The sequence below is a fragment of the Protomyctophum parallelum genome (assembly GCF_964188405.1).
Source record: "Protomyctophum parallelum genome assembly, chromosome: 20".
Lineage (NCBI taxonomy): Eukaryota > Metazoa > Chordata > Actinopteri > Myctophiformes > Myctophidae > Protomyctophum > Protomyctophum parallelum.
The window spans coordinates 6,923,444-6,945,613 of record NC_139718.1 but is presented as its reverse complement, the minus strand read 5'-3'; the positions used below and the strand labels follow the sequence as shown (position 1 = coordinate 6,945,613).

General features: G+C 46.6%; 1 protein-coding gene across 1 annotated transcript in view; it reads right to left on the bottom strand.

The window, feature by feature from the left end:
* Positions 1 to 22,170, bottom strand: part of kiaa1109 (KIAA1109) — a 196,078-nt gene that overhangs the window by 127,032 nt on the left and 46,876 nt on the right. Inside the window, exons 29-40 of the mRNA XM_083792424.1 lie at positions 21,645 to 21,855; positions 19,934 to 20,217; positions 17,638 to 17,914; positions 15,011 to 15,148; positions 11,525 to 11,595; positions 9,073 to 9,246; positions 7,535 to 7,655; positions 6,318 to 6,473; positions 5,744 to 5,874; positions 4,332 to 4,543; positions 2,946 to 3,158; positions 1,194 to 1,417 (exon numbers count right to left, since the gene is read on the bottom strand). Coding sequence (XP_083648550.1) covers positions 1,194 to 1,417; positions 2,946 to 3,158; positions 4,332 to 4,543; positions 5,744 to 5,874; positions 6,318 to 6,473; positions 7,535 to 7,655; positions 9,073 to 9,246; positions 11,525 to 11,595; positions 15,011 to 15,148; positions 17,638 to 17,914; positions 19,934 to 20,217; positions 21,645 to 21,855 — 2,212 coding nt within the window. The remainder of the gene's footprint in view (positions 1 to 1,193; positions 1,418 to 2,945; positions 3,159 to 4,331; positions 4,544 to 5,743; positions 5,875 to 6,317; positions 6,474 to 7,534; positions 7,656 to 9,072; positions 9,247 to 11,524; positions 11,596 to 15,010; positions 15,149 to 17,637; positions 17,915 to 19,933; positions 20,218 to 21,644; positions 21,856 to 22,170) is intronic.

The window sequence follows — 22,170 nt, the reverse complement described above, 5'->3', positions numbered from 1 at the left end:
TATAGTCCAGTTCTCCAGCATAGTGACAGAGAACAGGCTCACTATAGTCCAGTTCTCCAGCATAGTGACAGAGAACAGGCTCACTATAGTCCAGTTCTCCAGCATAGTGACAGAGAACAGGCTCACTATAGTCCAGTTCTCCAGCATAGTGACAGAGAACAGGCTCACTATAGTCCAGTTCTCCAGCATAGTGACAGAGAACAGGCTCACTATAGTCCAGTTCTCCAGCATAGTGACAGAGAAGATGCTCACTATAGTCCAGTTCTCCAGCATAGTGACAGAGAACAGGCTCACTATAGTCCAGTTCTCCATCATAGTGACAGAGAATGAGGCTCACTATAGTCCAGTTCTCCAGCATAGTGACAGAGAAGAGGCTCACTATAGTCCAGTTCTCCAGCATAGTGACAGAGAAGAGGCTCACTATAGTCCAGTTCTCCAGCATAGTGACAGAGAAGAGGCTCACTATAGTCCAGTTCTCCAGCATAGTGACAGAGAACGGGCTCACTATAGTCCAGTTCTCCAGCATAGTGACAGAGAACAGGCTCACTATAGTCCAGTTCTCCAGCATAGTGACAGAGAACAGGCTCACTATAGTCCAGTTCTCCATCATAGTGACAGAGAATGAGGCTCACTATAGTCCAGTTCTCCAGCATAGTGACAGAGAACAGGCTCACTATAGTCCAGTTCTCCATCATAGTGACAGAGAATGAGGCTCACTATAGTCCAGTTCTCCAGCATAGTGACAGAGAACAGGCTCACTATAGTCCAGTTCTCCATCATAGTGACAGAGAACAGGCTCACTATAGTCCAGTTCTCCAGCATAGTGACAGAGAAGAGGCTCACTATAGTCCAGTTCTCCAGCATAGTGACAGAGAACAGGCTCACTATAGTCCAGTTCTCCAGCATAGTGACAGAGAACAGGCTCACTATAGTCCAGTTCTCCAGCATAGTGACGGAGAAGATGCTCACTATAGTCCAGTTCTCCATCATAGTGACAGAGAATGAGGCTCACTATAGTCCAGTTCTCCAGCATAGTGACAGAGAACAGGCTCACTATAGTCCAGTTCTCCAGCATAGTGACAGAGAAGAGGCTCACTATAGTCCAGTTCTCCAGCATAGTGACAGAGAACAGGCTCACTATAGTCCAGTTCTCCAGCATAGTGACAGAGAACAGGCTCATCGTAGTCACTCACCTGGTCGTCAGAGTCGTCGTGGTGGTTGAGGTCGGTGGGGCCGGTGGGGTCGTTGGGGTCGTGCGGTCCCAGGTTGTCGTCGGAGGCGTCGGTGCTGTAGCCGCTGCCCGTCTGGGAGCCCGTGGAGCCGTTGTTCTTGGACAGGCCCGCCTTGCCACCGGGCTCGGCGCCGCGGCCCATCACCCCCATGGTGCTGTACAGGATGGCACCGGACTGGCGGCCGCCTGCGGACCCACACGGCAACACACGCTTGAAACCCCATTCTGACCTGAGATCAGATGCTAAAAAATGTCTTCTACATCCTGACAGTTTTCTGAAAAAAGCTATGTCTTCTATGTCAGTCGTTCTTCGGTGTTTCTAAAATAACAGACCTACAAGCTCGTAGTGCGCCACTCGGTGGCGCGCTATGAGCTTGTAGATCTGCTATTTTTCAATAGCACCAAAAGGGGTTCCCGCCCAAAGACCTGACACTAGATTCTACAACATGTCTTCTAAATCCTGAAAGTTTTCTAAAAAGAAAAAACATGTTTCTGTGTCAGTGGTGCCCCAGAATTATCTGTGTTTGGCCGCCGACCCCCATCTGAATATACGTAGTTCCAGGGACCCCCCCCCCCCCCCCCAGAAGCAGTTAAAAGTGTTAAAAAATCTACACATTTTCAGCATGCAAGCAAGTGTAAACTGACTTATACATGGATCTCTTGTCCACTAGTCCCTTCCTAACATTTTAGTCTAGTTTTTATTTGTCAAAACATTCAGTCTTAGTTTTAGTCACCATAGCTTAGTTTTCATTTAGTTTCCGTCAGTGAAAAAAAGGCAGTCGCCAAAACATTTTTCGTCTTAAAGGGCACTTCACCCTATGTATATGACGTTTAGAAGCTTTAGAACACTTTCCTGGGGGTCTTTGTGTGTGTAATATATGTGGTTTTAGATATTTTAGATTTTAGCAGTGAGCCCAGTGTCTCTGATGTCATCAACACTGGGCTCGCTTCCTTCCTGGACTACATGTTGTCTCAGTAAGACAGCCCTCCCCCCTATCCACAAGGAGGAGCAGTGCACCAAAGAATTATGGGAATTGTAGTCCAGGAAGGTAGTGAGCCCAGTGTCCATGACATCAGAGACACTGGGCTCACTGCTACAATCTAAAACCACATATTACACACATAAAGACCCCCAGGAAAGTGTTCTAAAGCTTCTAAACGTCATTAACCCATTCTGACCGGGCACCCATTTTGGTGTTAGCATCATGTTATGCTTTAGCTATTGAAAAATAGCAGATCTACAAGCTCATATCGCGCCACCGAGTGGCGCGATACGAGCTTGTAGGTCTGCTATTTTTGAAAAATCGAAGAGCGACTGACATTTCTAGAATCTGATCTCAGGTCAGAATGGGTTAATCAGACCAGTGTGTGTCCAGTGGAAACCTCGTATGAATCTGATCTCAGGTCAGAATGGGTTAACATATATTGTTTTGCAAAAAGGGTGTCCCTTTAAGTTTTAGTCAAGGAAAACACCACTGGTCCCTCCCTACCTTTGACGGTGAGGTTCTCGATGCCTCCCTACCTTTGACGGTGAGGTTCTCGATGCCTCCCTACCTTTGACGGTGAGGTTCTCGATGCCTCCCTACCTTTGACGGTGAGGTTCTCGATGCCTCCCTACCTTTGACGGTGAGGTTCTCGATGCCTCCCTACCTTTGACGGTGAGGTTCTCGATGCTTCCCTACCTTTGACGGTGAGGTTCTCGATGCCTCCCTACCTTTGACGGTGAGGTTCTCGATGCCGCACTCAAACATGATCCAGCCCCACTTCTCGATGGAGGCGGCCGAGGAGCGCGCCAGCTCCGCGGCCGCCATGGCGGCGGCGTGGCTCTCTGTCTCGTCCACCATGGAGAACTCCTCCATGTCCTCCAGCATGAAGAGGACCTTGGACTTCTCAAAGGGGATGGCGGTGATGGCACACGTCCCAATGTCTGGAGAGAGAGAGAGAGAGACAGTGGCCTTGTGGTTAGAGTGTATGTCCGCCCTGAAACTGAGAGGTCGGGGTTCGATCCCCGGCCGGGTCATACCAAAGACTGTGAAAATGGGACCCAATGTCTCCCTGCTTGGCACTCAGCATCAAAGGGTTGGATTGGGGGGGGTCAAATCTACTAATCAAATGATTCCCGAGCGCGGCACGGCTGCAGCTCAACCAATTTCACTGCGGTAACGTGTGTGACAAATCCTATGACTTTGACTTTGAGAGAGAGAGAGAGAGGACGGGGGACAATATATACAGGTCACGGAACCTTGAATGACCAAAAAAAACGTTCCTTTTAACCCATTCTGAAGGAACTGATTTTGGTGACAGCATCATATTATGCTTTAGCTATTTAAAAATAGCAGATCTACAAGCTCATATCGCGCCACCGAGTGGCGCGATACGAGCTTGTAGGTCTGCCATTTTTGAAAAATCGAAGAGCGACTGACATTTTCAGAATCTGATCTCAGGTCAGAATGGGTTCATCAGACCAGTGTGTGTCCGGCGGAAACCTCGTATGAATCTGATCTCGGGTCAGAATGGGTTAACACTAATTGGGCCTTGGACGTGTATACACATCCTTTCTAGTCATCATAGCTTAGTTTCTCATTCAGTTTCCATTTCGTTTTCGTCAGTGAAAAAAAAGGTAGTCGACAAATATTATTTAATCATAGTATTAGTCGACGACATCAACACTGGTGGGTGGGTGGGAGAGTAGGGATGGGTCAGATTAATCGATTATCGTTAATAGGACCCGAAATCGATTATGAAAATTAATAATCGATAATCAATTTTTTTGTTTTTAATGAAAATCTGTTGGAAAGGCAATATTGTCATGCAAACAGGACAGGGCTATAGGCCTACCAAAGTGTGCCTGGGATGTGTCTGTGTAGCTGCATGACTGAGAGGAGTGTGAGTGGAGATTGATTCCAATCAAGATACAGGTTTGGAGGATTTAGCAGGTGTTGGGAATTTACCTAATCAGGCCTAGGCTGGGGTTGCTATGGTGATCAATTGGATCAACAGTGGTCCTCATTTAAAAGATGGACTTAGTAACCAAATGGACCCTTATTAATATTGAATTTAATTTTGGACACATTTACACACATCCCCAGGGGGAACCCACCGGTGGAGTCCAGTCCCCTCAGCTGGCTGTGGATGCGGTGGATGTTGAGGCGGGCGGCGATCTCCTTGCCCTTCTCGATGCCGGCGTTGGAGCGCAGCGAGCCCGACGACTGCGGCTGCATCTTGGTGGCCGAGGCGTACTTCTCCATCATGGCCGCCGACGACTGCTGGCCGCCGTGCTCGCCGCTGCTGGGGGTCTCCTCCACGATGCCCCTGAGGATCACAGACACAGTGTGGGCGGGGGTCTCACTCCCAGTGCAACCCATGTTCTTTTCTTATTATTCATTTTATATTTATCCCACAATCTTTCTAACCCATGTTTTCTCAGCCCGTGCCAATTGGCCAATAGCAAAGCCCCTCCGCAAACTGCTATGGTCCAATCACAGCTAAGCATGACTAATAATTAAGGGCATTTGAAATGCATTTGAAATTAAATAAAAATGTTAATTTGCAGGGTTCCAATTCAGACAGAAATGGAAAAAGAACCACCGCTCATCCGCTGAAAAGACTGCTGGAGCCACAAAGGGAACATGATAAATAAATAAAGGGAAGCTCCGCACACTCAGATCTGTTGCACAATCAATGTATTTATTTAGCAAGCTTTCGGTCTACTGACCACCTTCAGGGTTCCAATTCAAAAATAGCAAAGAAATTGTAATCAGGATTTCAATTCAAATATAGCAACAAAAAAAAAAAATCAGATTTACAAGCTCAAAACGCTTCACAGCGCGACGCGTTTTGAGCTTGTAGATCTGCTTTTTTATGACAGTAATGTGGCCCTCTGGAGTGAGTGTAGAAATATAGTGGCCCCTCTCCATTGTAAAAGTTGCCCACCCCTGTCCTAAAGGTTTGGGTTGAAGTCGTTACCTGTTAAGGGCTGTGAATCTTTGGGTGTCCCATGATTCGATTCCGATTCTTGGGGTCACGATTTGAATCAATCAAATTCAAAAACGATTTATTTTAAATTCTAAAGCTTTCAATTTTTCCAGATTCAAAACGATTCTCTAGTCTATTCAAAATGATTCTCGTTTCAATACTACAATACATTACAGCTGTGCTGAACTGAAGTGACTAGTACTGTAACTTGATTTTACTGTGATTAGGGTAAGCTTGTAAACTAAAACTAATTTGAATGATTGAACTGATTTTGTTCACTGAATCGTTCATAACAGGAATTGATTTTTTTGACACCCCTATTACCTGTTCATTCTGAACTGGGTGGCGATCCTGTCAAAGCACAGCACCACCAGAGACACATGTTGTCGTTGTTACCTGTTCATTCTGAACTGGGTGGCGATCCTGTCAAAGCACAGCGCCACCAGAGACACATGTTGTCGTTGTTACCTGTTCATTCTGAACTGGGTGGCGATCCTGTCAAAGCACAGCGCCACCAGAGACACATGTTGTCGTTACCTGTTCATTCTGAACTGGGTGGCGATCCTGTCAAAGCACAGCGCCACCAGAGACACGTGGGTGACAGACTTGCAGCAGGACGATGGAGAGTGAACCTCCTCCACCGACGCCTGGAGGAGACACAGGTTCACCTGCAGGAAGGGAAATTCAACAACAATGTCTTTTAACCCATTCTGACCTGAGATCAGATTCATACGAGGTTTCCACTGGACACACACTGGTCTGATTAACCCATTCTGACCTGAGATCAGATTCTAAAAATGTCAGTCGCTCTTCGATTTTTCAAAAAATAGCAGACCTACAAGCTCGTATCGCGCCACTCGGTGGCGCGATATGAGCTTGTAGATCTGCTATTTTTAAATAGCTAAAGCATAACATGATGCCGACACCAAAATGGGTGCCCAATTCAGAATGGGTTAACTGGGGAACCCCTGGAACTCCCTCAAGGGAACCAACTGGACTACATACAAATGTGACATTATGGAGACACAAGGTTACAGCAATGACATTATTGTCAAGCTCACAATGTGTCGCATCGCAAACACATTGTGAGGCCTTTGATCTTAGTGCTCACCTTGGGGATGGAGACGTTGGCCTGGAGGCCTTTGATCTTGACGTTGTCGGTTTTGGCAGACAGGTCCGTCTGGCCGTGGGTGGCGTGCAGAGACCCCGCAGGCGGGGGCGGAGCCTCTGTCTTAGACAGCTTGTGCTCCTGCTTGGCGGCTTGACTCTGTGTGAGGAGAGGAGGGGTTAGAGTAGACTGGCTAATAAGCCAGACCGAATCAGCCGCAAAAATTGCCTGCCGGCGGATTACGGTCTGGAGAGGCTCAATTGTACGCCCATTTCCTTGGTGTGGCCAATCGGGACACGGTATGCAATATGGGCGGGCTTTGCTAGAGTGACATTCAATGCTTGAGACCTTTGACTGACAGTAGCTCTGACCAATTGCGTCAAAGAGAAAATGCCCCCCCCCCCCCCGGGAAACAAGATCCATGCACAGCATCTCCAGACTCAAATACCACATGACAGTGTGATTTGAGTCTGGCTTATTAGCCAGGCTAGGATTATAGGACACGGGGAGTAAAATATGGATGGAGCTATTCAAAATGAAAAATTAACACACTTTAGTGTTTTAGTTATTCGTAAAACGATTTCCCCTTACACTGTTGAAAGACTGACATAATAATCCTGTCCATATGTCAATGTGTATGAATGAATGAATGAATGAATAAATAAACGAACAAACGAACGAACGCATTTGTTAATGCAATTAAAACCGCACATCCGATTTATTGGTCCAATGTTGATCCCACTTTAGTTCTAGACTAGCCTCGGTACCCAGGCTTTTATATCAATATTTGTATTTCCAATATTCTGCCACAAAGTGCAAAATCAATCCTGATCAAATAAAAACAAAACATAAAATTCAAAATAGCCCATCCATTTACTTTTTTTAAATATATTTTTTTTATCCCACGATTTTGTAACCCATCTGTGTCACCCAGTGTCAATTATCTAACGTTATCATGGGCGCTGCACTTCCTCTGCCAACCTGGGGAGGGCAGCGGACTGACCTCATGCTTCCTTCTATGCATACATACATGAGGAATCAATCAATCAAACACACAATGTTTCCAACCAACAGTGACGATATGAACTTGTTAAAAATCACAGAGCAGAACTACAGACTGTGTGTGTGTGTGTGTGTGTGTGTGTGTGTGTGTGTGTGTGTGTGTGTGTGTGTGTGTGTGTGTGTGTGTGCGACCGTGCGTGTGTGTGTGTGCTTCTTACAGACTCGGTGACGGTGGACTTGCTGATCTGGTAGGCCTCGTTGAGGACCTTGTTGTGCAGGTCGTCCAGAATGGCGGCAGGATGGCGAATGCTGGCAAAGTGAACCATGGACTCGATGTACCTGAAAGCAAAGCACACTGATTGGTTAACACTGCGCCATGCACACACGTTGGTTCCATTCTGAAGACCCGGCTAATGTTTTAGACTCCAACTCTAAGATAGCAGATCTACAAGCTCGTAGCTTTTGTATAACGATCATGCTTGAAAAAAGGGCTTTGCGGCCTTCTTTTTTTTTTTTTATCACACCCGTGTGAACCGAGTGGTGCAACTCCCCTCTCTCTCTCCCACCCCCCCCCCCCCCCCTCCTCCTCCTCTCTCTCTCTCTCTCTCTCTGGGTACTGCCACACTATCAAAAGAGCTGCGCACGTTTTCGGCTGCGGACAGCTTAAAAACCGGGTTTTTTAGACAGCTGGTGGATGGAAAAAATGCTCCACTTCCGCGGACGACTTGCGCGACGGCCAGATTCCCGGAAACGCTCTTCTCCGCGGCAGTCGTCCGCGGAGGTGGAGCTTGTTTTCCATCCACCAGCTGTCTAAAAACCCGGAAAAAGAAGCTGCGGACAGCTTCTTCTGTACGCAGCGCAAAACCGTTTTCCGCTTAGGTCTGGAAACGGGGTCTCTCTCTCTCTCTCATTAGCAGGCAACAGTGTTTGTTTCTGGCAAACAGCGTGGTACTGGTACTCATTATATGATGCTCATAGTCACATAGGTGAACACATAGGTGAACACATAGGTGACATAGTCACATAGGTGAACACATAGGTGAACACATAGGTGACATAGTCACATAGGTGAACACGGACAAAGCTGTTCCTTGGAGTGGTTGCACCACTCAAAAAGGCGAACTCGGCGCAGAGGGCATTTGAACCCCGGGAGGCATCAAAAGGCGCCGTCAGGGGGGTGAGCGATGCGGTATACCTGTCGAGGGCCTCGGCGACCAGGGGAGTGAGCACCATGTTGATGGTATACCTGTCCAGGGCCTCGGCGACCAGGGGAGTGAGCACCATGTTGATGGTATACCTGTCGAGGGCCTCGGCGACCAGGGGAGTGAGCACCATGTTGATGGTATACCTGTCCAGGGCCTCGGCGACCAGGGGAGTGAGCACCATGTTGATGGTATACCTGTCGAGGGCCTCGGCGACCAGGGGAGTGAGCACCATGTTGATGGTATACCTGTCCAGGGCCTCGGCCACCAGGGGAGTGAGCACCATGTTGATGGTATACCTGTCGAGGGCCTCGGCCACCAGGGGAGTGAGCACCATGTTGATGGTATACCTGTCCAGGGCCTCGGCCACCAGGGGAGTGAGCACCATGTTGATGGTATACCTGTCGAGGGCCTCGGCCACCAGGGGAGTGAGCACCATGTTGATGGTATACCTGTCCAGGGCCTCGGCCACCAGGGGAGTGAGCACCATGTTGATGGTATACCTGTCGAGGGCCTCGGCGACCAGGGGAGTGAGCACCATGTTGATGGTATACCTGTCCAGGGCCTCGGCCACCAGGGGAGTGAGCACCATGTTGATGGCTCCCTTCACCTCCACGATGGCGGTGGTTCTGGTCTGGGCCAGAGGCTGCTCCATGGTCCAGTCCTCGGTGCTGCTGTCCTCGTCCGTGTTCTCCATGGCCTTCTTGTCCAGAGGAGTGTAGGGGGTGCTGCGGAGACCACCACACACACACACACACACACACACACACACACACACACACACACACACACACACACACACACACACACACACACACACACACACACACTGTCACCTTGATCACACTCAGACGACAAGCTTAACCCACTCTAGGAGCCATCCATGGTGCTGAAGTGTGTAACGCTGTAGGAGCTATCCATGGTGCTGAAGTGTGTAACACTGTGTAGGAGCTATCCGTGGTGCTGAAGTGTGTAACACTGTGTAGGAGCTATCCATGGTGCTGAAGTGTGTAACACTGTGTAGGAGCTATCCATGGTGCTGAAGTGTGTAACACTGTAGGAGCTATCCATGGTGCTGAAGTGTGTAACACTGTGTAGGAGCTATCCATGGTGCTGAAGTGTGTAACACTGTGTAGGAGCTATCCGTGGTGCTGAAGTGTGTAACACTGTAGGAGCTATCCATGGTGCTGAAGTGTGTAACACTGTGTAGGAGCTATCCATGGTGCTGGAAGCAGGAACCCCTTTTGGTGTTGGCATTATGTTATGCTTTAGCTATTGAAAAATAGCAGATCTACAAGCTCATAGCACGCCACCGAGTGGCGCGCTATGAGCTTGTAGGTCTGCTATTTAAAAAAAAACGAAGAACGACTGACATAGAAACATAGCTTTTTCAGAAAACTGTCATTTTCAAACAGACTAATTTGGGTGGTTGTTCAGTAGCAGGGGTCTTCAAAATAAGGGTTGAACGAGGAGATAACCTGGCATATAGTAATCATTCTTCATCCTGGTGAGGAAATGTATTAAGTCAGTGGTTTTCAACCCTTTTTACATCAAGGCCCGTCACTTATTCTGCATTAGAGTCAAGGACCACCATTTAGCTAGACTGGCTCCAGCCCCTAAATCGCTAGCCACATCAAAACATTATGTTCAGGCGATTTAGGGTCTGGTGACGCTCCCGAAGGAGGTCTCAGACTCGGTTGGAAATCCAACCGACGAATCAGCGTCGTTTCAACTCGATGACGTCAAACAACAGTGCGTGTCCAGACACAAACAAACATGGCTGCCCCCACTGCGGTAACTCACGACCGTATCAATCTGGCTATTAAATCGACGTATGATAAATAGTTTCTTTGAAGACACGAGAGGTTTTATAAACATCATCATCCGACATATTTTACCGCTTTTGTTTACATACTAGTAGCGCTCGTTGGCTGTGTTTGTTTGGTTAGCAAACGGGTTAGCCATAGCCACATGATTGACACAATGCCATCTGCTTTCCTGCTATTCTGATTGGTTGGTATGAACCAATCACAGAAGACTGCCTCTTTGGCAACGCCCATCCCAGAAACGGTTGTAGTAGGGAGGGCGTTCAGACCGGAAAATGGAGTGAAACGAAATGAAAATTCAGGCTGAGTGTCAGGCTACCATTTAGCCTCTCAGACCCAAAATGAAACAATATTTATTCTGCATTAGAGCCACGGATCACCATTTAGCCTCTCAGACCCAAAACTAAACAATATTTAGTTAATGGATAACATTTTGTCCACGGGCTTTTTTTTCTTTCAAAATAACAATTCATCTACATTCTCTAATTGTGTAGACTTATTTTAAATTAAGTAATGCAGTTGTTTAACAACTGCAATTTAGATAGATAGATTTTATTTCGGTCCTTAAAAGGAATTAAAGGAGTACATACAGACGTACATACATAAAATCCACTAGTAACTAGTGGTACCGAAAAGGTGAAGGCAGAAGCCGATCGAGGCTTATTGCGCCTACCCTTTTTGAACATAACTCACAAAGCAGAGTATATTTTCAGACAGATTTCATTAAAAAAATATATATATATATATGGCCATTGATTGTGAGAAATCTAAGAAATCTAAGCCGGGCTTAGATTTGGCCTAAAGGTCTAAGGGTCCGTTTGGTTACAAACTCCATAATTTAGCTGGGGACCACCTGGAACCCCCCTCAAGGACCACTGGTGGTCCCCGGACCGCTGTGTCAAGTGGTTAACCCATTCTGACCGGGCACGCATTTTGGTGTCAGCATCATGTTATGCTTTAGCTATTGAAAAATAGCAGATCTACAAGCTCATATCGCGCCACCGAGTGGCGCGATACGAGCTTGTAGGTCTGCTATTTTAAAGAAATCGAAGAACGACTGACATTTTTAGAATCTGATCTCAGGTCAGAATGGGTTAATCAGACCAGTGTGTGTGTCCAGTGGAAACCTCGTATGAATCTGATCTCAGGTCAGAATGGGTTAAAGATGCTTGCAGCTTACCTGTTAGGGTCTCCCATGAGCTGGATGCCTCTGTCCAATAGAGAGCTGGCTGTGAGGCCCTGCTTCACCACCTGCAAATCACAACGCACAGCGACTGTAAGCGCATTCATATCAATCGAGGCTGCAGAGGACGCAAGCATACAGTGAGTTTAATGTCGTTGAACATTGTTTAATATACGATCAGATAATATGACTTTGCTGTTCGGATGTATTTAGCTGTCAAAGGCCAAGTTTTAGTGTGCGAACAGGTCTCGTCTATTCTCACACACAGTCAGGATGTTGGTTTAGTGTGTGAACAGGTCTGGTCTATTCTCACACACAGTCAGGATGTTGGTTTAGTGTGAACAGGTCTGGTCTATTCTCACACACAGTCAGGATGTTGGTTTAGTGTGTGAACAGGTCTGGTCTATTCTCACACACAGTCAGGATGTTGGTTTAGTGTGAACAGGTCTCGTCTATTCTCACACACAGTCAGGATGTTGGTTTAGTGTGTGAACAGGTCTGGTCTATTCTCACACACAGTCAGGATGTTGGTTTAGTGTGTGAACAGGTCTGGTCTATAGTCTCACACACAGTCAGGATGTTGGTTTAGTGTGTGAACAGGTCTCGTCTATTCTCACACACAGTCAGGATGTTGGTTTAGTGTGTGAACAGGTCTGGTCTATTCTCACACACAGTCAGGATGTTGGTTTAGTGTGTGAACAGGTCTCGTCTATTCTCACACACAGTCAGGATGTTGGTTTAGTGTGTGAACAGGTCTCGTCTATTCTCACACACAGTCAGGATGTTGGTTTAGTGCAGGGGTCGGCAACCGGCGGCTCAAGAGCCGCTTGCGGCTCTTGAGCACTCCCCTAGTGGCTCCCTGTAGCATTACAAAAAAATCTATGAAAATGTATAATGTTTATTTTGTAACATTTTTATTTTTCATTTATGGTTTCTGTAGGAGGCCAAACGTGACAGAAACATTCTTAAGTTTCCCAATTTTGTAAAAATGTGTAGAATAAATATTATGATGGATTGCCTGTAGCCTAGGCTATGCTTAATCTGCAGTAGGCTATAGCCCTGAAACATGACTGTCAGTCATGACGCAACAGCAGCCTGTTTTACGCAATCGCAGTCCATAAACATTCCGATTTAAAATATAAAGTCCTCGACACATGTGCCACGGGAGTTAGAAATTTGCTGGTACAGCGATTAGCATTGCTGCATCCCGCGTTGTTTAATAAAAAGCATTTTTATCCGAGCGCCCCTTTTCTCAAACGGGGTTGGGAAACAGTTGCACACCGGGTGGGGGCGCGTAGTTGAAAGCCAATGGCAAAATAACAGCTCGGATAAAAATGCTTTTTATTAAACAACGCGGGATGCAGCAATGCTAATCGCTGTACCAGCAACATTCTAACACCCGTGGCACATGTGGCGAGTACTTTATATTTGGAATCTGAATGTTTATGTACACGTTTAGGCTACAATGTAAATGTAGCGATTGCGTAAAACAGGGTGCAGTTGCATGACGCACCATGGCTAAATCTGCAGTGACAAACTATCAAACAATAAATAAAACGTGGCAAGCCGTTCACAGACGGTGACTATATGAAGGAGTCATATAGACGTTTTATTATCTCCCGGGTTGCAACGAAACAGCAAAGCAGCAGCCAGCAGTGGTGGAGTTTAAAGCTGCTCCACTTCTTAAAAGTTTGCTCCCTTCTGCCTTCCCACACACTTGTGTGGAAAACATGGAATGCTCTTTCAGACAATTATGTGAACATGAAGAAACTCGCATTTGGAGTATTATCCATCTTTGGATCAACGTACTTTTGTGAGCAGATATTCTCAAACATGAACTACATTAAATCCAAATACCGCACACGCCTCACCGATGAGAGCTTGCAATCGTGTGTGAAGATTAAAGTGACATTTTACGTGCCCAATGTTGAGAAGCTTTCCAGCAATGTCCACACACAGAAATCACATTAAACGGGTATAAGAACACAATGCAAAAAACATGGCATAATAATGGAAGGTGCGTTGACTGCGTTCGGAAATGCGCACCGCGGGAGCGCACTCGTCTATTAGTTTGCATTGCACAGTGCGCTATTTCCGAACGGGCTTAAACCATAGCGCACTTTTTATTTTGATAGATAGGCTAATATCCACTTGCAGCCCTGTTGTCTTCATTATATAAGCATTTTAAGGCTTAAATTTTTTTTGCGGCTCCAGGTAGATTTTGAATTAATTATTTTGGTCGAAAATGGCTCATTCAACATCTTGGGTTGCCGACCCCTGGTTTAGTGTGTGAACAGGTCTCGTCTATAGTCTCACACACAGTCAGGATGTTGGTTTAGTGTGTGAACAGGTCTCGTCTATAGTCTCACACACAGTCAGGATGTTGGTTTAGTGTGTGAACAGGTCTCGTCTATAGTCTCACACACAGTCAGGATGTTGGTTTAGTGTGATAACAGGTCTCGTCTATTCTCACACACAGTCAGGATGTTGGTTTAGTGTGTGAACAGGTCTGGTCTATTCTCACACACAGTCAGGATGTTGGTTTAGTGTGTGAACAGGTCTGGTCTATTCTCACACACAGTCAGGATGTTGGTTTAGTGTGTGAACAGGTCTGGTCTATTCTCACACACACAGTCAGGATGTTGGTTTAGTGTGTGAACAGGTCTCGTCTATTCTCACACACAGTCAGGATGTTGGTTTAGTGTGAACAGGTCTCGTCTATTCTCACACACAGTCAGGATGTTGGTTTAGTGTGTGAACAGGTCTCGTCTATTCTCACACACAGTCAGGATGTTGGTTTAGTGTGATAACAGGTCTCGTCTATTCTCACACACAGTCAGGATGTTGGTTTAGTGTGTGAACAGGTCTCGTCTATTCTCACACACAGTCACGATGTTGGTTTAGTGTGTGAACAGGTCTCGTCTATTCTCACACACAGTCAGGATGTTGGTTTAGTGTGATAACAGGTCTCGTCTATTCTCACACACAGTCAGGATGTTGGTTTAGTGTGTGAACAGGTCTCGTCTATTCTCACACACAGTCAGGATGTTGGTTTAGTGTGTGAACAGGTCTCGTCTATTCTCACACACAGTCAGGATGTTGGTTTAGTGTGTGAACAGGTCTCGTCTATTCTCACACACAGTCACGATGTTGGTTTAGTGTGATAACAGGTCTCGTCTATTCTCACACACAGTCAGGATGTTGGTTTAGTGTGTGAACAGGTCTCGTCTATTCTCACACACAGTCAGGATGTTGGTTTAGTGTGTGAACAGGTCTCGTCTATTCTCACGCACAGTCAGGATGTTGGTTTAGTGTGTGAACAGGTCTGGTCTATTCTCACACACAGTCAGGATGTTGGTTTAGTGTGTGAACAGGTCTGGTCTATTCTCACACACAGTCAGGATGTTGGTTTAGTGTGTGAACAGGTCTCGTCTAATCTCACACACAGTCCCATGATGTTGGTTTCCCGGTCAAACCACTAACCTTAAAGGTAGGAACAGACAGCTGGTCGAAGGAGGTGGAGCTCTCCTCGCTGGTGGGCGTGTCCAGATCCAGGGGGCGGTGCAGAGAGGACTTGGAGGTCCTCTTATTGGTGGGCTGCTTCACGGACCAGTTGGAAACCTGGGGAACCAGAGTTGTGTTCGTCGGACGCGACAAAATGAAGGGAACGCTATTGGACGGTGTGGATAATCGCCTATGGAGGTTTCAGTTGTCTTCGTTGTTGTTTTTTTCGTCAACTAAAACTAAGACGACAAATGTTCGACGACCACCTTTTTCCACTGACGGAAACAAAATGGAAACTAAATGAAAACTAAGCTACGATGACTAAAACTAAGACTGAATGTATTGACAATTTCGTCAACAAATAAAAACTAGACTAAAATGTTGGGAAGGGACTAGTGGACAAGAGATCCATGTATAAGTCAGTTTACACTTGCTTGCTTGCTGAAAATGGCCAATCTACAAGCTCACACCACGTCGCAATGTGATGCGGTGTGAGCTTGTAGATCGGCTATTTTCAGCAAGTGTAAAATCTGCCATTCAAGGCCCGCCAAAACACATTTTGGTCGACTAAAGCTAGACTAAACCCTAAACCATCCAGGGTGACAAAAATGTGACTAAAACAAAATGAAGACGTTTCTATAGAGACTATGACTAAAACTAAAATCTAAATTTGGGTCGCCAAATTATCTTGGGGGGTCCCCCAAAAAAAAGAAAAGAAAATTGCAACTGAATGGCTGGAACATGGCAACTAAGAGTTTACATAGTACACAGTACAAACTTTCCTTAATGATTATATCTGGTTTCAGTTATTTTTGACAATACTTGGTACAGTGAGAGGCAGTTGTGGTAGTTTCTAGCCCATTCTGAACGGGCACCCATTTTGGTGTTAGCATCATGTTATGCTTTATCTATTGAAAAATAGCAGATCTACAAGCTCATATCGCGCCACCGAGTGGCGCGATACGAGCTTGTAGGTCTGCTATTTTTGAAAAATCGAAGAACGACTGACATTTCTAGAATCTGATCTCAGGTCAGAATGGGTTCATCAGACCAGTGTGTGTCCGGCGGAAACCTCGTATGAATCTGATCTCAGGTCAGAATGGGCTAGTAGGTAGTTTGTACCTGGCAGTGTGGTGGGTAGTTAGCTAGTCAGTTAGGTAGTGTGCGGGGTAGCTGTGGTAGCATGGTACCTGGTAGTGTGGTGGATAGTTAGGTAGGTAGTTAGCTAGTCAGTTAGCTAGTGTGCGGGGCAGTTGTGGTAGCATGGTACCTGGTAGTGGGAGAGGTAGTTAGGTAGGTAGTTAGCTAGTCAGTTAGCTAGTGTGCGGGGCAGTTGTGGTAGCTCGGTACCTGGTAGTGTGGTGGATAGTTAGCTAGTCAGTTAGCTAGTGTGCGGGGCAGTTGTGGTAGCTCGGTACCTGGTAGTGTGGTGGATAGTTAGCTAGTCAGTTAGCTAGTGTGCGGGGCAGTTGTGGTAGCATGGTACCTGGTAGTGTGGTGGATAGCTAGGTAGGTAGTTAGCTAGTCAGTTAGCTAGTGTGTGGGGTAGCTGTGGTAGCATGGTACCTGGTAGTGTGGTGGATAGTTAGGTAGGTAGTTAGCTAGTCAGTTAGCTAGTGTGTGGGGTAGCTGTGGTAGCATGGTACCTGGTAGTGTGGTGGATAGTTAGGTAGGTAGTTAGCTAGTCAGTTAGCTAGTGTGTGGGGTAGCTGTGGTAGCATGGTACCTGGTAGTGTGGTGGGTAGTTAGGTAGGTAGTTAGCTAGTCAGTTAGGTAGTGTGTGGGGTAGCTGTGGTAGCATGGTACCTGGTAGTGTGGTGGATAGTTAGGTAGGTAGTTAGCTAGTCAGTTAGGTAGTGTGCGGGGTAGCTGTGGTAGCATGGTACCTGGTAGTGTGGTGGGTAGTTAGGTAGGTAGTTAGCTAGTCAGTTAGGTAGTGTGCGGGGCAGTTGTGGTAGCTCGGTACCTGGTAGTGTGGTGGATAGTTAGGTAGGTAGTTAGCTAGTCAGTTAGGTAGTGTGCGGGGCAGTTGTGGTAGCTCGGTACCTGGTAGTGTGGTGGATAGTTAGGTAGGTAGTTAGCTAGTCAGTTAGGTAGTGTGCGGGGCAGTTGTGGTAGCATGGTACCTGGTAGTGTGGTGGATAGTTAGGTAGGTAGTTAGCTAGTCAGTTAGCTAGTGTGCGGGGCAGTTGTGGTAGCATGGTACCTGGTAGTGTGGTGGATAGTTAGGTAGGTAGTTAGCTAGTCAGTTAGGTAGTGTGCGGGGTAGTTGTGGTAGCATGGTACCTGGTAGTGTGGTGGATAGTTAGGTAGGTAGTTAGCTAGTCAGTTAGCTAGTGTGCGGGGCAGTTGTGGTAGCATGGTACCTGGTAGTGTGGTGGATAGTTAGGTAGGTAGTTAGCTAGTCAGTTAGCTAGTGTGTGGGGTAGTTGTGGTAGCATGGTACCTGGTAGTGTGGTGGGTAGTTAGGTAGGTATTTAGCTAGTCAGTTAGCTAGTGTGTGGGGTAGTTGTGGTAGCATGGTACCTGGTAGTGTGGTGGGTAGTTAGGTAGGTAGTTAGCTAGTCAGTTAGCTAGTGTGCGGGGTAGCTGTGGTAGCATGGTACCTGGTAGTGGGCGAGGTAGTTATGGTAGCAGGCCATGACGTGGGGCTGTCGGGTCACGGGTCCCGGCTCGGCCGTCTTCTCGGCCTCCACGGAGCTCTCCTCCTCCATGGCCAGCGCCGACACGAAGCTGGCCTGGGACGTGTGGCTGGGCAGGGGCTGGGCGGGCAGGGGGGGCAGCACGGGGGGCAGGGGCAGCAGGCGCCCCGGCTCCGTGATCAGCTCTCCGTTCAGCATGTAGGTCAGCGGACCCTCCACGCTGTGGTAGATGGAGCTCCGGCTAGGCGAGGGACGGATGAACTAGGATTAGCACTTTGTTTTCGATCGCCCCGTTCGTACCACGAGCTATACGTCAACCCATTTTGACCCGAGATCAGATTCTAAAAATGTTTTCTACATCCTGGCAGTTTTCTGAAAAAGCTATGTTTCTATGTCAGACGATTAAAAAAAAATAGCAGACCTACAAGCTCGTAGCGCGCCACTCGGTGGCGCGCTATGAGCTTGTAGATCTGCTATTTTTCAATAGCTAAAGCATAACATGATGCTAACACCAAAACGGGTTCCCGCCCAAAATGGTTCAACAGGTGTAGAAAACATCAATCTGATGTGGTTAAGTGACGCAGAGCGATTTTTTGAACAAAAGATATTAATATTAACAGATATTTTGAGCAGTTTCTGTGTGGGAAGTGAATGTGATTTAATTTTGTTCATGTATGTTTCTGGTGTCTTATAATCCCATAAGGGATGGGTCTTTACGACAAGATAAGATAAAGATTCATTCATGCATGCAGCCATCAACCACGTGAGCGCTGGCAATTTAACCGTTTTTTTTAAATGGTTACCACAACGTAACCTTTTCCTTTACCTTCTTTCAACATGCCAATGTTTTAAAATAACATGTAGACTACACACCCGTTTACGTTCTAATGTATATCCGCTTTCACATACGCTAACTCTATGTGCTGTACATACAGTTACAGTATCTTAACCCATTCTGAACGGGAACCCATTTTGGTGTTAGCATCATGTCGTGCTTTAGCTATTTAAAAATAGCAGATCTACAAGCTCATATCGCGCCACCGAGTGGCGCAATACGAGCTTGTAGGTCTGCCATTTTTGAAAAATCGAAGAACGACTGACATTTTTAGAATCTGATCTCAGGTCAGAATGGGTTAATCAGACCAGTGTGTGTCCAGTGGAAACCTCGTATGAATCTGATCTCAGGTCAGAATGGGTTAATTTGTTCTATGTAACGTGTCTTGCTCTCACATCGTACCTCTGCAATTTTTGAAAGTGGCTAAAGTGTGTCGGTGGGTTTAGCATTTATTGTATGACTTGCATCTGTGTGTCTGCTTTGAGCACTGACTTGTAGTTCTGTGTGTCTGCTTTGAGCACTGACTTGTAGTTCTGTGTGTCTGCTTTGAGCACTGACTTGTAGTTCTGTGTGTCTGCTTTGAGCACTGACTTGTAGTTCTGTGTGTCTGCTTTGAGCACTGACTTGTAGTTCTGTGTGTCTGCTTTGAGCACTGACTTGTAGTTCTGTGTGTCTGCTTTGAGCACTGACTTGTAGTTCTGTGTGTCTGCTTTGAGCACCGACTTGTAGTTCTGTGTGTCTGCTTTGAGCACAGACTTGTAGTTCTGTGTGTCTGCTTTGAGCACCGACTTGTAGTTCTGTGTGTCTGCTTTGAGCACTGACTTGTAGTTCTGTGTGTCTGCTTTGAGCACTGACTTGTAGTTCTGTGTGTCTGCTTTGAGCACTTACTTGTAGTTCTGTGTGTCTGCTTTGAGCACTGACTTGTAGTTCTGTGTGTCTGCTTTTAGCACTGACTTGTAGTTCTGTGTGTCTGCTTTGAGCACTGACTTGTAGTTCTGTGTGTCTGCTTTTAGCACTGACTTGTAGCTCTGTGTGTCTGCTTTGAGCACTGACTTGTAGTTCTGTGTGTCTGCTTTTAGCACTGACTTGTAGTTCTGTGTGTCTGCTTTGAGCACAGACTTGTAGTTCTGTGTGTCTGCTTTGAGCACCGACTTGTAGTTCTCCATGTGATAGGGCTGAACCTTGAACCCTGACCTGTAGTTATCCATGTGATGAACCCTGACCTGTAGTTCTCCATGTGATGAACCTTGAACCCTGACCTGTAGTTATCCATGTGATGAACCTTGAACCCTGACCTGTAGTTCTCCATGTGTTGAACCCTGACCTGTAGTTCTCCATGTGATGAACCTTTGAACCCTGACCTGTAGTTCTCCATGTGATGAACCCTGACCTGTAGTTCTCTATGTGATAGGGCTGAACCCTGACCTGTAGTTCTCCATGTGATAGGGCTGCGTCTGCGGCTGCTGCATCTGCCGGCGCTTCTTCTTGCGCCCGGGGTAGGTGCCGGGCCCCTCGTCGGCGCTGCTGATGGGCTCGAAGTCCTCGGTGGCGGAGAAGTAGGCCTCGCTGTCGGCCACCGACATGCTGGAGTCGGCCGAGCGGTACTGGTGGAAGGTGTTGGAGTCGGCCGACGGCGTGAACGGGAAGGAGCCGTAGCTGCGGCGCTGCCGCTGCGGCGAGTCCAGCACGTTCTCGTCGCTGCGCGACACCTGGGGGGGTTCACGTGGAGAAAAAACAAGAAAAGGTTTAAAATCGTTTTCCTTTTGGTGTTATAGCATTATGTTATGCTTTAGCTATTGGAAAATAGCTAAAGCTCGTAGCGCGCCACTCGGTGGCGCGCTATGAGCTTGTAGATCTGCTATTTTTGAAAAATCGAAGAACAACTGACATAGAAACATAGCTTTTTCAGAAAACTGTCAGGATGTAGAAGACATTTTTTAGAATCTGATCTCAGGTCAGAATGTGAATCCCTAGACGCCTTCAAATTCCACTGTAAAATGTACAGTATGGAAAAGGGGGCGCACTATCGAGCATTTTCCAAAATAATTTTTCCAATAAATTCTGAAAAGAACCAGGATGTTTTACTAGGGCCTTCAAATACAGTACATTTCTAACAGGCTAATTGACCTTTTTACCAATAAAATAATACTTGTAGATCGGCTATTTTCAGCATGCAACCTGGGGTTCACGTGGGAAAAAAAAAAAAAGTTAACCCATTCTGACCTGAGATCAGATTCATACGAGGTTTCCGACGGACACACACTGGTCTGATTAACCCATTCTGACCTGAGATCAGGTCAGACTATGTCCTTCGCATTGTTGTTGTTTTTGGCAGCAAATTTATATTTTAGTTTTAGTTATATTCTCTTGAAACGTTTCCATTTAGTTTTAGTCACATTTTAGTCACCCGGAATGTTTTAGTTAGTTAGTTAGTTAGTCTAGTTTTAGTCGACTAAATAGTCGACTAAATATCATAAGATTTTAGTCAACTAAAATCTAGAGGTGATTTAGTCGACTAAAATGTATTTTGGCGTGCCTTGATGCCGTCGTAATGGTTTGATTTTACACTTGAAAAATCAGTTTAACCACTTTAACAATACGTTGGTCATTTGAAAATAGCAGATCTACAAGCTCACCGCACGCTTGTAGATCTGAGGCAAAATGAGTGTCAAAGTGAGGACTTTTTGGATGTATGGGCTGTCAAGGCCAGAATTATTATTATCATTTAATTTTTGTGCGTTCCTGCATAACTTCCGGCCATGACGATAATGTCACGCGCATACCCTCTGTATGGGCGTCCCTGACACTATGTAAATATGAAGAAAAAAATGCTTAAACATGTACAGTAGCTAGGTGTAATGTTAACCACTAACCATTATTTTAAACTGTACACTGTACTGTAATGAAAAATCGTGAAAATGTGTGAAAATCTTTGAATATATATTCTTCCACAGTGAAGGGGGGGGGGGGGGTGTCCCTGGAACAACATATTTTCAGACGGGGAGGGGGGGGGGGGGGGGGGTCCGCGGCTAAATACATCACTCTGTGGGGGGACCTTGACATGAAAAAAGGGTTTGAGCACCAGTACAAAAAAAACAACAAAAACAACAGGAACATCGCCGTATAGCGAACCGACCTCTCCGCTGAACTGCACGCCCACAGACAGCGTGGGCGGGGGCTTGTTGTCGGCGAACACGGCGGCCGACAGGCTCTTGGTGCTGCCCAGGCGTCCGGAGTGCACCGAGGACTGGCGCTTCAGCGGGGAGCGCAGCGGCGAGCGCAGAGACGCACGCTCCAGGGTGCTGCTGGGAGACACGGGAGAGCCCTCGGGGACCTCGCCCAGGGTGCTGCATGCACGCACACACACACACACACACACACACACACACACACACACACACACACGTTACATTAGTTCAATACATTTCGCTCCTATGCCGCTAAAATGTGGAACGCCCTACCAACGTCGAACCCCTTTTGGTGTTAGCATTGTGTCATGCTTTAGCTATTGAAAAATAGCAGATCTACAAGCTCATAGCGCGCCACCGAGTGGCGCACTACGAGCTTGTAGGTCTGCTATTATTATTTTTTTATCGAAGAACGACTGACATAGAAACATAGCTTTTTCAGAAAACTGTCAGGATGTAGAAGACATTTTTTTT